Source organism: Nanorana parkeri, unplaced genomic scaffold (genome assembly GCF_000935625.1).
Source record: "Nanorana parkeri isolate BGI_ZX_2015 unplaced genomic scaffold, ASM93562v1 scaffold929, whole genome shotgun sequence".
Classification (NCBI taxonomy): Eukaryota; Metazoa; Chordata; class Amphibia; order Anura; family Dicroglossidae; genus Nanorana; species Nanorana parkeri.
Genome location: NW_017307197.1, coordinates 208,307 through 223,140, shown reverse-complemented (window position 1 = coordinate 223,140; position 14,834 = coordinate 208,307). Strand labels below are relative to the sequence as shown.

The 14,834-nt window shown below is 43.7% G+C and overlaps 1 protein-coding gene across 1 annotated transcript in view; it reads right to left on the bottom strand.

The window, feature by feature from the left end:
- Window positions 1–14,834, bottom strand: part of FAM188A (family with sequence similarity 188 member A) — a 93,915-nt gene that overhangs the window by 51,641 nt on the left and 27,440 nt on the right. Inside the window, exon 12 of the mRNA XM_018566263.1 lies at window positions 12,119–12,199. Within this exon, the coding sequence (XP_018421765.1) occupies window positions 12,119–12,199 (81 nt within the window). The remainder of the gene's footprint in view (window positions 1–12,118; window positions 12,200–14,834) is intronic.

Here is a 14,834-nt window from a genome sequence, read left to right as displayed (position 1 = left end):
TCCCTACAGAATGCAAAATGTTCTATTCCTGCACGCAATGGCTTCCTATGTAGAGAGCATACATTATCAATATCTACATATCTATACCTTAGCATGTCTGTGATAACATGTTTACACAGGCCATTATAATTCTCTATATGTCTGTGTCCTCCCCTTACCACCGTGGTAAATATATACACGTAGGAATCTTAAAGGGGGATGATTTTATTTAAAAATTTATTTTTAAAGTTTGTCTGGCCAAAATGAAAAAAAAAAAAATCAAGTCCATCTCTATGCTCCTTGACTCCATCTGGCGGCGGTAAAGCTATGAGTGAGTCGAGGAGAAAGCAGGAGCAAGCTGGCAAGCAGTAGATGGAAGCAAAAATGTAAAAAAAAAACCCCACACCTTTTACCTGAATCTTCGCCACGTGCTCCCGTCCGAACATCTGAAGAGTTTTGGGGTGGGCGCATGCGCAGTTCAGATGTTTGGCCAGAAGACGAGGAGAGACACAAGGTAAGTCTATGGAGCAGCGTGCACATGCACAGACACCGAAGGACATCAGAGAAGAGGAGAACAGAGGTGTCAGCGCTGGATCGGAGACCAGCACCAGCCCTGGAGGGACAGCTGAAAACCACAGTAAGGAAGGCGATGATCGGATTAAGAGACATCATTTAAGGTAAGTCCCTAAACTAAAATGGGGGGGGGGGGGGGATCTTTTTTAATTTATTATATGGTTACCTGCACAGACTCTGTGGGACAGGAAGTGCCAGCTAGCACAGAGGAGTCAGCCCTGGATTGGAGACCGGCACCTGCGCTGGAGGGAAATCTGTAAACTACAGGAAAGAAGAAGATAATCGGATCAAGAGGCATCATTTAAGGTAAGTCCTTACACTAACATGGGGGGGGGGGGAATATCCTTTAATGTCACTTTAAGGTTGACCTAGGGCTGCCCCTTCAATGAAGCACCATTATAAAGAAGTTTCTTTTTTACCCTAAAAGAAGAACCCCATAAAAACATAAAATTATATCTAAAGCCAAAACTTTCCAATACCAAAGACACAAAAAAGTCACTGCTATACTACCGTAGATTACTCACACAATATATAAGAAGTACTTCATGGCAAAAAATAAATAAAAAAAGCTATTGTATTGCAATAAAAAGTGACGTGACAGCTGATCATTGGGAAAAACGATTACAATGTAACGTCTTAAGTGCTAGAAAGAGACATGACATTGTATCTGAACAAGAAGAATGTACACAGAGAATCACTTTGTAACTGAGAAACTGCATACTAGGCATCCATTCATAAAAAACAAAATGGTAAAGCTTTTTGTTCTTCTTAATACTGAAAAGACAAAATGATCACGACTATTCCGCAGGAGATTAGTCACGCGTTTCATAAAAAAGAGTACAAAGCAAAAACTAAAAAAAATTATCTTATCGTATAAGAAAAAAAAGACGTGACAGCTTATCATTAGAAAAGACAATTAAAATGAAATTTACGAAGTGCTAGAATGAGAAACGGCATTGTGTCAGAACAAGGAGAACGTTCACCGAAAGTCACTTTGCGATTGGGAAACTGCATACTTGGCACCCAATCATAAAAAACTAATTGTACAGATTTTTTCTTTTTTTTCTTTTGCCACACACTTCATAATGTCCAAATTCACTCACAATCACAAGGACGCTTTACTAAACAAATTAAAACATCTGTGTTTATGGATACAGATAGAGTGGTAACACTTTACAAAATATGAGATGACTTACATTCTAAAGAGAGGACATTTGAGGACTTCTTCAATAAGGGAGTGCAAGGCAGAAAGATAATGTGTAAAGTGCAGGAAGCCATAGAAAGCAGATTTCATGAATCTTGGCACCGTATGCATAGGAATCTACTGTCAGCTACGTATCAGCCTGTCAGGCACAATAGTGGAGCTATAGTGCCTGACAGGCTATAGGAGGAACAGAATGGGAACCATACGTTAGGACAGGACACGGTGAGCAGTCTGTGACTTATATTAAAAGCCAACCGAGCTTTTATGTTAAAGGCTGTGACACACTGCACGAGAAGCAGCGAGAAGCGGTGGCGCGCTGCCTAAGCGCGCATCGTGTCATGTCATTTTCTCTCAGGCACGTCAGCTTGTGAGAGCTCGCATAGCTGAGCATGCCGAGATGAATAATGTCATCTTCAGCCAATTGCCTCGCACATATAAACCAGCGCGCCACGATGCGAAGTCAATCCGGTTGTTATGCGCAAGCCGATTGGCTGAAGATGCAGTTTTTCATCTGACTGCACTCCGCTTAGACACTGCATGCGAAGCTCCGTGCCGGACAGCTGTGCTTCGCATGCCGTGTGTCACGGGATTAATTCAGCTAAATACATTTCAGCTACATCAAAAAAAAACGGTGTGCAAAGTCTTAAAGTTCTTTTTTCCAGAAAGGAGTCACGGCACGACAAGAAAAAGCTAACCCCAGCCAGCATGCTGTAGAGTACATTTAGTCTCTGTGGGGAAGCAATGTCCCTCTGCAGCTCAACATGCTAGATCACAGCAAACCAGACCTATATAGCTCTGCAATCAATAACGTTCACGCTCCTTGCTGAATGAGGAGCTTTAACACACCAGGGGGCATGCACACTCCGAGTAGAACCACAAACAGACAACCTCCAATTGGATCTACCTACAGCCCTACTGAAAGTATTAAAAGCAGCCCAGTGCATCTGACCAAGGTTCCTCTCCTGCACTGTTCTTTTGATTGGAATTTGAGTCTAATTGTTGTCAGTCTAGTCACCATCGAAAGGGAATTATTTCAATGTTGTTAGTTGTTAAAGTAAAACTTTACTGCTATTTATTATTTTTATGCGACACTAAACTCAGGAGTTAAATCTTAAATATGCAATCAAGCCGTCTAACTATTAACAGAAATTTATCTTATTTGTGTATCACTCGGCTGTAGATCCTCCAATCATCTCTGAATTGGTGCTGACACTGTCCTTCCTTCTGGAGGGGGGCTACTTTTGTTCCCCATGCTCCCTGTGTGTGTTGTAAAGTTGTCACCGATCCAAGCTCGGTCCCCGTGATGGACTACAATCTCAATACAAATTAGTAAACTAAACGTGAGATTGTAGTCCATCACGGGGACCGAGCTTGGATCGGTGACAACTTTACAACACACACAGGGAGCATGGGGAACAAAAGTAGCTTTTACTTACAATTTTTTCCCCCCACCTCCTGGTTGAGTGAGGCACTGGCGATATAGCCCTGGTCTCACAGATGCGTCCTGGGAAGGATACATCACCCCTGCCTTCCTGGGAAATCTCATCTGTAAACTGCAAAATCTCACAAGATCTCAGAGAAAAGCAAAAGCGGTGCTATTGCCTTTAATGCACTGCCACGCCCCCTCCCACCCCAGAACGAAGGAGGGTGTTAAGTGTGCGATTACAGTGCGTTCCAGCAGCTACGGCCCTGGAACGTACTGTAATTGGTGTGAACTGGCCCTAAGGCATGTGAATGAAGGAGAAGGACAGGAGGATGATCTTCTGGATGACTTCCTCATCATGACGCTAGTGCAACAGTACTGCAGCACCATAGAGGACCAGGACATGTGGTGCACAGACTCTGCAAGCCTTTATAATGTTCCTACATAACTGACCAAAGTTTCAATAACTCAAAATGAGAGTAATGAAATGATGGATACAAACCAAGCTTTATACATCTAATACCCAATTCATTAGCAGTTCTCGGTAAAGTTTCTAGAGCAGAACAAAGCATAAAAATATCAAACTATAAAGGACATATAATATCAGAGAAACCTAACAATCCAGCTTTTGTGGAAGCTCTCTGAAAAAAGTGGCAGATGATAAAAATACATTGAGATGACACCCAATTCAGGGCATTACCAATCACCGGAATAAAACTTCCAAGAAGCCTGACGTCAATCATGACGGAAACTTGTTCGTTTCAAATAAAAAGCATTTGAACACAATTTGTGCCAACTAAACGGCGGACACGGGAAATACATTGGACTTCTTTAATACTTCTCACTGCACATTGCTAAAGGGGTAAGTAAACATTAATACCTTTTATATAATAACATTGCAAAACTTTCTGGCAAATTAAAGGAGAACTATGAGATGAGTGATTTCCACTCACCTCATAGTTCTAAGCCGACCTGTGACAATGAGACTGTCAAAGGTCGGCTCAGTAGATCGGGAGGTGAGCGAACACATACCGGGTTCGCTCACCTCTCGATCCTGTCACGGCTCTCTGCCGTGACAGGGGGAGGGGCTGGATTCCTCTCTCCCCGCTCCGATCTGCCAGCGCTGACTGGCGGAACGGATGGGGGAGGGGGCGGGTACAGCTGGCTCTGCCTCTAGATAGGCAGAGCCAGCTGTCACTCACGCAGCTGGGCGGATCTCGACGTCCATGTCGGGATCCGCTCCGGCTGCGGCGTCTCAGTATACCGTGAGCTGTAGCTCGCGGTATACTGAGCTTTGGGTGACGGGAGGACGCTAGTTTGTGTCCTCCCGTTACCCTAAGGAGAACTATGGGGGAAAACACTGACCCCATAGTTCTCCTTTAAAGATCTGTAGACAAATGTAAAACATTTCGGAGTTATTAGAACTATAGTCCTGAGATATATCCCGGTCAGGACACTATCTGCATGAAGTATGCAAGTTCTGCATGTGCTTGTGTGGGTTTCCTCCGGGTACCCTGATTTCCATCCACACTCCAAAGACATGCTGGAAGGTTAACTGGCTCCTGTCTAAATTGGCCCTAGTATGTGAGATAGGGACCTTAGATTGTAAGCTGCTTGGAGGCAGAGACTGATATGAATATACATTATGTAACGCGCTAAATAAATTGTCGCTGCTATATAAATAAATGGTGGGGTTTCCTGCACACAACCTTGCCGGTAACCCAGTAAAAGATTTCCTTTCCGCCGTCTATAGCGTAAGATGATGGTCAGCATAGTACAAAGAGCTACTCCATTGTAATAAATGAGCAATACAATGCTATAAAAACAAGAGTTAGAGAAGTCACCAGATACAACAATTGACACCACTATTGGCCAGTCTGCTCCCCCTGTGACCCTGGGTGTCATTTCACATGGAAGACTGAGGACATCTTGAGGCAAACAGAGATTACTGCAGGCAGGTTGACAGCTCCAGACTGAGGGCAAGTATGGAAGCTTGACTAGGGATGCACAGATACTGGTTTTTCGGTATTGAGTACGAGTACCAATACTTTGTTTTCGGTACTCATCGATAGAGTATCAATACCAGTGCTTCCGTTGACATGGAGCCGGCTTCGATGTTGTCTGGCCGGCTTGATTGTGCTTGGCTGGGAATCAGGCCTCCCAGCCAATCAGCATCGTGATTGGCTGGGAAGCGAATAATGACCCGCCTCCCAGCTTCCTGATTGGCCGGGAAGCCGGCTCGATGCTGATTGGCTGGAAAGCCGGCTTCCCAGCCAATCAGAATAGAGATAGCTTTCCGGGCCAATCAGGAAGCTGGGAGGCGGGCCCTTACTTGCCGCCCAGTTTCCTGATTGCACTGGAAGCTGGCTCCATGTTCCCCTTCCTCTGACCGGACGTTCCAGTATCGGGGAAGGTATTGGAGCATTTACTCGGAATCGATACCGATACTAATATCGGTATCAGTGCATCCCTAAGCTTGACCTTTTTTTTTTTTTTATCTCTTACTGTTTGTTTTGCTTAAGAACTCCAGGAACACTTTTTCTTAACCCTTGCAGTGCTGGCTACCCCTACACTGAAGGTAATATTGTAGACCATCACGGGAGTTAGCCTGGAGTGGTGGCTACTTTACAACACACACAAGGATCCGTTCTGGCTTTCTGCTCCATCGCAGGAGAATACTGGACTATTACAGCGCAAAGCAGGATGACAGCAGGTAAAACAGCTTCTTGCAGGTGAGGTCATCTTCCAGAGAACTGCCATTGCTGAAATATAAAATTACATATGCATAGAAGCCGGGTGAGGACTCCCCTAATGCAAACTTCGCTTCCAGATTTAACGAGGGGAACGCAAAACAGATGAGCGACAGAGAGATCGCTTTTCCCCAGAAAGGAAATTAATTGATCGCCATCCCTTAGGCACATACAATTACATTTTATGGTCTGCATCAACTAAAATTGTACATTCAATTTACCTAGGACACTGCCCCATGACTTCAATGACAGACCTGTTCAATAATACATTGCAGAGAGCAACAGTTATATACAACGTAGTATCCAATCACAGGTCTTACTTTAACCACTTGCCGTCCGGAGCAATTTCTTAATATTTGCATGCACATGATAAAATCAGAATTTTGGGCTAGAAAACAAAACAGCATAAACCCACCAACAATTATATATTTTCTGAAAGCAGAGGCCCTGTAGAATACGTTTGCGGCGATATGTAACGTGTGTTTTTTCACGTAGATGCACCCAAAGCGTGTTTGGGAGGGAACTCTTTAAATAAATGTTTACATTTTGTTTATTTTACACTTAACTTTATTGCTAGCTATTGCTATATGGAACTAACAAGCCCCCTATGTAATAGCAAATAGGATGTGACAGGTCCTCTTTATAGAGACGTCAGGGGTCTATTGCAATTTTAAATGGCCAATAGCAGGCTGGCTATTGCACCAGCCCACTACCTGCTATATTTACTTTCAGCTGCCATCTGTATTCAGATTAAATGTCCGCTTTGAAGCCCAAATTCCAGTCCCATCCCCATATAGATGGTTGGAGGGAGGTTTTATTTCCCTTTCATCTCCCTTTACTACAAAATACCAACACAGATATGAATTTTCTAAAATCCTTTCCTTTCTGCACAGGACGGCAATTATAAAGCCATCTCACAGAGTGCCACTTTGTACACACACACACAATGTTAAGCAGAATACTATGAAGCTACTGTGTGGGATTTGAAATTAAGAAGCTATTCACGGGACCGTGTCATATGAATTCTTCTGCTGGCACGTCACAAATGACCAATTTCAAGAGTAGATGTAATATGTCCATTGCATGCAAAGCAAACCCGCCAAACAGACCAGCCTTTTAAATGTCCATCTGAATCTATCAGACTGATTTCTGGCGTGTGCCGAGCGGAGCACGAGGCAACCTGCATGGAGTGCGAGCTGAGCCAATACATGGAAAGAAGACTTGTCATGCAAGATGCAATGTAAAACTGCTGCTAAACACATATATGTAATATGTACTGTACTGCATAAGTCATATTAAAAGGAGAATTATGAGGTGAGTGTTTTTCACTTAGACTCATAATCTGAGCCGACCTGTGACAATGAAACTGTCACAGGTCGGCTCAGTAGTGACAGTTTCATTGTCACTTCGCTCACTTCTTGATCCTGTCACTGCAGAGAGCCGTGACAGGGGAGTGACTGGATTCTCCCCTCCCCTGTCCGATCCTCCAGCGCTGACTGGCGGAACGAATGGGGGAGGGGACAGCTGGCTCTTCCTCTAGATAGGCAGAGCCAGCTGTCACTCACGCAGCTGGGCGGATCCAGACATAATTGTCGGGATCCGTTTCAGCTGCGGCGTCTCAGTATACCACGAGCTGTAGCTCGTGGTATACTGAGCTTTGGGTAATGGGAGGACGCTAGTTTGTGTCCTCCCGTTACCATTCGGAGAACTATGATGAAAAGCCCTGACCCCATAGTTCTCCTTTAAAGTCAAAAAGTTTTTAAACTATTCAAAATGCTGATGAAATCACTTACAATGGATGCTGCTCCTCGATGTTTGAAGTTTTAGGTTCCTGCCGAATCATTTGGTCCGAAGCACTGGTCCTGATATCCTGTTTGGGGTGGCTCCCTTCCCTTGCACGGTCCTATGATCCCTTACAGTGTCATAGACCGGTCCCTGCAGCCTGCCTGCTCCAGTGATGGAATGTCCCTCAGCATCCTCACATTCTATACACTGTATAGTACATGATAACTCACAGGACCTTAGACTGCCAGGGCAGAGGGGGAGAACGGCTAAAGAGACTGGGCTAGGAGCCACCTGGGATCGTGGCTCGGGTGTTGTTATTTTCGCTCCCTAGACAAAACGATCACTTAACCCTTGCAGTTCAGGGGTAGCCCCACTGCAAGGGTTAAGATTTTATTTACCCGGAGTCCTTCTTTAAATTTTCAGCAACAAAATATTAATTGTCAGGGTGCCAGACATTACCAACCCAAACCTGCCCTCCTCTATGGGGTCTCATCCCTCCTGCTGCATTCTGCCCCAATGCAAAGCAAAAAAAAAAAAGAGGGCCCCCTTATAACCCAAAAAATCTGTTTCATATAGACTGACGCCTTAATGTGCCATTACAAGCGCAGGACATCAATGTTCCAACAAGAATTTGTTCTGCACATCGAATTTCCATCTCACATAGGAGATGCCGGCAGACATGCTAAATACTAAAACACCAACATGGATGAAAACCTCCTTCTCTTACCATCCCCGGGGAATCTCTACGGCCTTCAGTTATTTACTATTAATTCAACAAAGATTACTAATTATATATATATACATATACACACACACAGTACATATCGCAAGGTGATTACGCAAGGAAAAAAAAGTTGGGAACCAACAGTGAGTCAAAATGTACCCATGATGGTCAAGTGACAACCTACATGTATTTCCCTTTTGATTTTTTTTACAAAAAGATTTTGGGAAGATAGGTGGAGAGGAATAAAGTCATCAAATCTCAAAATAAATAAATAAAGTATAAATAAGCTCGGGGGTTGATGATCTTTTTGAAATGATTGTAGAAATCCCCGAGGTCAGGACAACTGCTACCAATCACATGTTGATATAACCTCCCCCCTGACATCCAATAAAGCGAATTAGAAGGCGGCTGCCCAGGTCATCACATAAAAGGCGCCACGCTGAGGGGTAATAACATTATTCCAAGTAGAGAATGATGCCAGCTCGCCGCATAATAAACTAAACACAGATAATTGGACTGATGTCGCTCTCATTGCCAGTGATCTATAGAAGGTTTGGGGAAGATTTTATTTTATTCGTTTCTAGAAGTGATTTGTAAATGCTTTTTCCTTTCTATACATAGATATAAGGAGAGATAGACAGATATATACACTTTTATTTGACAAAACAAACATTTAATAGCTAGACACAAATTCTGCTTTGCCTCCATTCATACATTATTAAAACAGAACTCTGGGCAAAAGTGTTTTTAACCCTTGCAGTGGGCAACGTGAGGACGCTGAGGGAAATGGGGACATTTTCTTGTTCTGAATAACACTCAAACAGAGAGGAAATTGGGAGATTTCTCTTCACTACCTGTTCTGTATGATACCCATCAGAGAGGAAATGGGAACATTTTCCTTTACTTCTTGTTCTGAATAACGCCCATCAAACAGACAGGAAATGGGGAGATTTCTCATCATTACTGTTCTGTATGACACCCATCAGTCAGGAAATTGGGAGATTTCTCTTCACTACCTGTTCTGTATGACACCCATCAAACAGACAGGAAATGGGGAGATTTCTCTTCATTACTGTTCTGTATGACACCCATCAGTCAGGAAATTGGGAGATTTCTCTTCACTACCTGTTCTGTATGACACCCATCAAACAGACAGGAAATGGGGAGATTTCTCTTCATTACTGTTCTGTATGACACCCATCAGTCAGGAAATGGGGAGATTTCTCTTCACTACCTGTTCTGTATGACACCCATCAAACAGTTAGGAAATGGGGAGATTACCATTCACTAGTTGTTCTCTATGACACCCATCAAACAGACAGGAAATTGGGAGATTTTCCATTACTTCTTGTTCTGTATGACACCCATCAAACAGTGAGGAAATGGGGAGATTTTTACTCACACTATGTGACCCCCGTCAAATAGAGTAGAAATTGGAAGATTTCTCTTCACTTGTTCTGTGTGGCTCCAGTCAAATAGTGGGCAGAAATCTCCCAGAGTGGGGAAAGACAACAATTTCCATGGCCCCATCCAAAAGGAGAAAAAAAAACAACTTTTGCCTAGAGCTGGGCTTCAATCCCCAAAGACATGTTGTGTAGGGGCGGCACTACCTTTGTAGGGTTCTGTTCCCAAGAGCTTATTTTTTGTACCCCAATGTCAATAACATACAACAAATACGCTACAAAGGAAAAAAGAAGAATTGAAAGGAATTTCCCATAAACATCGCTAGTAAAAAGGTTAAAGCAACACACCGTGATTTAAGCCGCAGTGTGGGCCAGCTGGTTTTAACAAGCCTGATGTGCACTTTACGTGCCAGGAGATCCCCCCCCAGCCCTAAGGATTTGAGCATCGCAAGGAGAGTTTCACTATCCATTTATCTTCTGCAGAAAGCGGTGAGGTCACATCTGCATTGTGTCTAATTATAGTTCCCACAGCCCAAGCAAAAACACACAAGACTGATGACACGGGTCAGCAGAGGAACGCTCATTCCAGGGTGATGAGGTTGAGGGGGCTGGTGGGCTATCATTTGAAGATCTTACAAAAGGATCAGTAAAAGGAAAGACCCCTCGCTGTAGGGTTTAGGTGGCAGATTATCTGATAGGACGCAGGCAGCCAGTTCCTTATTCAATCAAACCTTGGAGGTTACTGTAAATCACAGTCAGTAACACAACACTGACCGTCTAACCACAAGACTTCAGATCCACTTATGCCATAAGAAAGGGGGCCCTGCCTAGGCATCCATTATAATACATAAGACCCCCTCCTGGAGGCATGTGATCATTATCTGTGGAAGTGTAGACTTGACAGATGCGCTCAATGTTACGCAAGTTTTGAGATGGGCCATTTGCCGGATAATTGTAGACGGGGCGGCAAACACGATACAATGAAAAATGTATATATTTTTGGACAATTACAACTCTTTTACCGTAATAGAAGCCGCATGCAGTTTCTCCATTATGCAGAGTTTACCCTTTTAAAGCCAGTTTTATTATTCAGATGTCACATGACATGTATACAGAACACACAGGGTCTAAATGAGTTTAAGTGTACTAAAGTCATAAAACAAACAAAAAAAAAAATTTTGGATTTAGCATACATGCTAATGTTTACTGTCGGCCTTTCTTTCCTGCAGCTTTCATTCATTTCAAAAATAATACAGACATTTTTATAAGGCTTTGGTAACAAAATTATCTGCCCTGGGTGTCATATATTTAGGTACGCTGCATTATTTATTATTTTGTTTAAAACATTCTCCAACTTTTTGATCATGCTAATGTACCATGAGTTAAAGGTAGAATCCTTTCTAGCAGGTGTTCCCCGAGAACCGGAAAATTATTTTGGAGGGTTCCTCAGGAGGAGAAAGGTCGAGAAAGGCTGGGTGAAACCCACATTTTTTTTAGCCCCCATAACTCACATTCTTTATACTGAAATGTGATGTTTAACATTTGGTACATAGATCAATTGTGTAGAGATCTATAGATCAGACCAAAAAAAGAGGGAGGAGGGAGGGACAAACGGAGAAGGAAAGGAGGGACAAACGGAGAAGGAAAGGAGGGACAAACGGAGAAGGAAAGGAGGGACAAACGGAGAAGGAAAGAGGGACAAACGGAGAAGGAAAGAGGGACAGCGGAGAAGGAAAGAGGGACAGCGGAGAAGGAAAGAGGGACAGCGGAGAAGGAAAGAGGGACAGCGGAGAAGGAAAGGAGAGACAGCGGAGAAGGAAAGGAGAGACAGCGGAGAAGGAAAGGAGGGACAGCGGAGAAGGAAAGGAGGGACAGCGGAGAAGGAAAGGAGGGACAGCGGAGAAGGAAAGGAGGGACAGCGGAGAAGGAAAGGAGGGACAGCGGAGAAGGAAAGGAGGGACAGCGGAGAAGGAAAGAGGGACAGCGGAGAAGGAAAGGAGGGACAGCGAAGAAGGAAAGAGGGATAGCGGAGAAAGAAAGAGGGACAGCGGAGAAGGTAAGGAGGGACATCTGAGAAGGAAAGGAGGGACAGCGGAGAAGGAAAGAGGAACAGCAGAGAAGGAAAGGAGGGACAGCTGAGAAGGAAAGAGAGACAGGAGCAAAATGAAGCACAGTATCTATGGTTTAGTGGTATGAGTGAATACAGGTATTCAGTTTAAAGATCTATAAACGTTCATGGAAATGCATATAACCAATGATAAATGTGAAACATCCCACCTTGGTGAAGAACACTGTAAGATGCGTTTCGCTGCCAATTAGCCAGATTGGGCACTTCGGAGCCTTCAGGAAGCTGCCTACCTGGGAAAGGACAGACAAATTACAAAAACATCCCAAGCAATACATTAAATTGTGAGCTCCTTGAGGGTAGGGACTGATGTGAATGTGCAACTATGTAAAGTGCTGCGTAAATTGTCGGCGCCATATAAATACCTGAAATAAATAAAATCAATGCCAAATGATAACAATCAGCACAGGCAGAGAGCACATGAAGGTACCAGCTCACTGGATTCCTAGCAGGATGAACAGGTATTTCCTTGTACTTACTGAAGAGATATAACAAATGCATTTACATACACCATAAGTATAACTGCAGGCAAAATGTATTTTTAGATTGGGATAGAGGGTGAGGGGTTAGAACCACTCTGTTTTGTAATTGCACATTATGTCCCTGTTAGGGAGAATGGTTCTCTCCAATTGTGCTGGTCACCAGGAACTGAAAATAAAAACCTATTTCCTGCAGTTGGGCTTTATTCATGCACAGGTACATCACAAAATCCCCAAACGGCAGTGGGAGTGCCATTACAGCAACATCTGAATCAAAAACTGAGCAGAAACTGTTGTATGAGCCTACAGATGGCTGCTGCTCTTATGCAAAGGTCGCCATCTGCTGGTAGCAAGTGGCAAATACGCAGAAAGTTGCATGCAATGTCTCAATAACCTAACTAAATTATACAAATTGTACTTACTGTAGACAAGCTTTTAAATCCAATGGGCATTTGCAATATGCACCTGTGCTTTCCAAATGCTAGAAAGTGTATAACTAACCCTCTGGGAATACTAGATTTTGTCTGCTATTTACTTGTATTCTCTCCCTGCCAGATGTATCAGGCTGAGTGTTAAGATACAAGGATGCCTCATTCCGTGCCACAGCTCACTGCTGATAACAGACACTCAAACCGTATTCCAACAAAAATGACGTCAGGATTAAATGAAAGAAAACTAAAAGCTTTGTATATTATTATAATTATTATTAATATGGATGCACCTAAATTTAGGTCCAAAATGGTACTATGGACAAAATGCCAATAGTACCAAAAAACTGGATGAAAATGCGGTGCATCCCCAGCTTCTCTCATCCCCTCCAGACGCCGGCTGCAAGCTTCGGTCTATGTTACCTCCGATCCCTGCTGGTCTCCCCCACCTGTGTTGGCAGAGGCAGTGGGGATCGGAGGGGACGCAGAGCCAGCAGGGAGGAGAGAAGCTGTCAGGAGGCCGAGCAGGGCAGTGGGAGGAGAGCCGTCAGGATTCTGAGCAGGGCAGTGTGGGTCGAACAGCTCGGCTTTGGTGACAGGCGAGAGGAGGTGGAGCAGTCAGGATGGAGAGCGGGGCACAAACACAGAGCGATCAGTACTGATCACTCAGTGTTTGTAAATAACTGAGGACATAGAGATTACTACAGTGTTTCCCCGAAAGTAAGACCTACCCCAAAAGTAAGACCTAGAGCTATCTTCAGGTATTTCTGTAATATAAGACCTACCCCGAAAAAAAGACAGAGTTCGGTGGTAGGTCTTATATTACAGAAATCCCTGAAGATAGCGCTAGGTCTTATTTTCGTGGGTTGCTGCACATATCATTGAATTTTACACTCAGACCCCTTGCTGGCTGCTTGGATGCAGCAATACATGTGCAAGGGGTCTGAGGGTAAAATTCAATTATATGTGCAGCTCGTCTTCTAAAACATGTCAAGACCGCAAAAAGCTTACTGGCCGCAGCTCCCTCCCTCACACCTGTCTGCCTCGACTGCCGCTGAAAACTACATTTCCCAGCAGGCACAGCGCGGCATATCCAGTGTTGGAGTGAGGTCAGCTGAGGTGAGGGAACTTCTGACTGGTGGCTCCCTGGACAGCATCAGAGCGGAGAGCTCCAGACAGCTGCAGCCATGTACCGTACTGTGACACCGTGTGACAGTATTCTTTCACTCCCCCTTCTCCAGTACTGTATGGAAAAAAAATAAGACATTCATCGAAAATAAGACCTAGTGTGTTTTTTTGGGGAAAAAAAATATAAGACAGTGTCTTATTTTCGGGGAAACACGGTATGTCTCCAGTTATGAATGAACAGGAAGTGCTATACATCATTTATGAATGGGGACATAGTAAATATTTACTATCTGCTCACTTTTTGAATGAACAGAAAGCAGCTCATTATAGAGGCTTCCTGTCCATTCATGACTGGGTTGATGGTAAATATTTACTAACTCCAGATTGCAAATAGACCGTCAGCCTCTGTCTTGTGAGCATCCTGTTCACCGACTGCTGGGGCTGAAGAAAAAGAGATTGAGGACTCTGTGTACTTATTTTTAAAAGGCAAATATCAGAGGTCTGGTTAGACCCCTGATCATTTCCCAAAGCCCCTAACAGTAAAGTAAAAAAATTTTTAAAAAATTAAAAAATAATTTCAAACATTTTAAAAAGGTTGGGAAAAAGTAATATTTTATTTCGGTCTGGCTAATTTAGAAATTTCGGTTTGGATCTAAAAATTTCTTTTTGGTGGACACCCAACTATTATTATACAGGATTTATGTAGCGCCATCAGTGTGCGCAGAGCTTAATAAATTGATTGTTTTCCTTTTATCCAGCAGCCTATCAGCCATGAGCTCCGTCGGGGCACAGGACAGCCTACATGGCGGGGGGGGGGGGGGGGGCCCCAATCT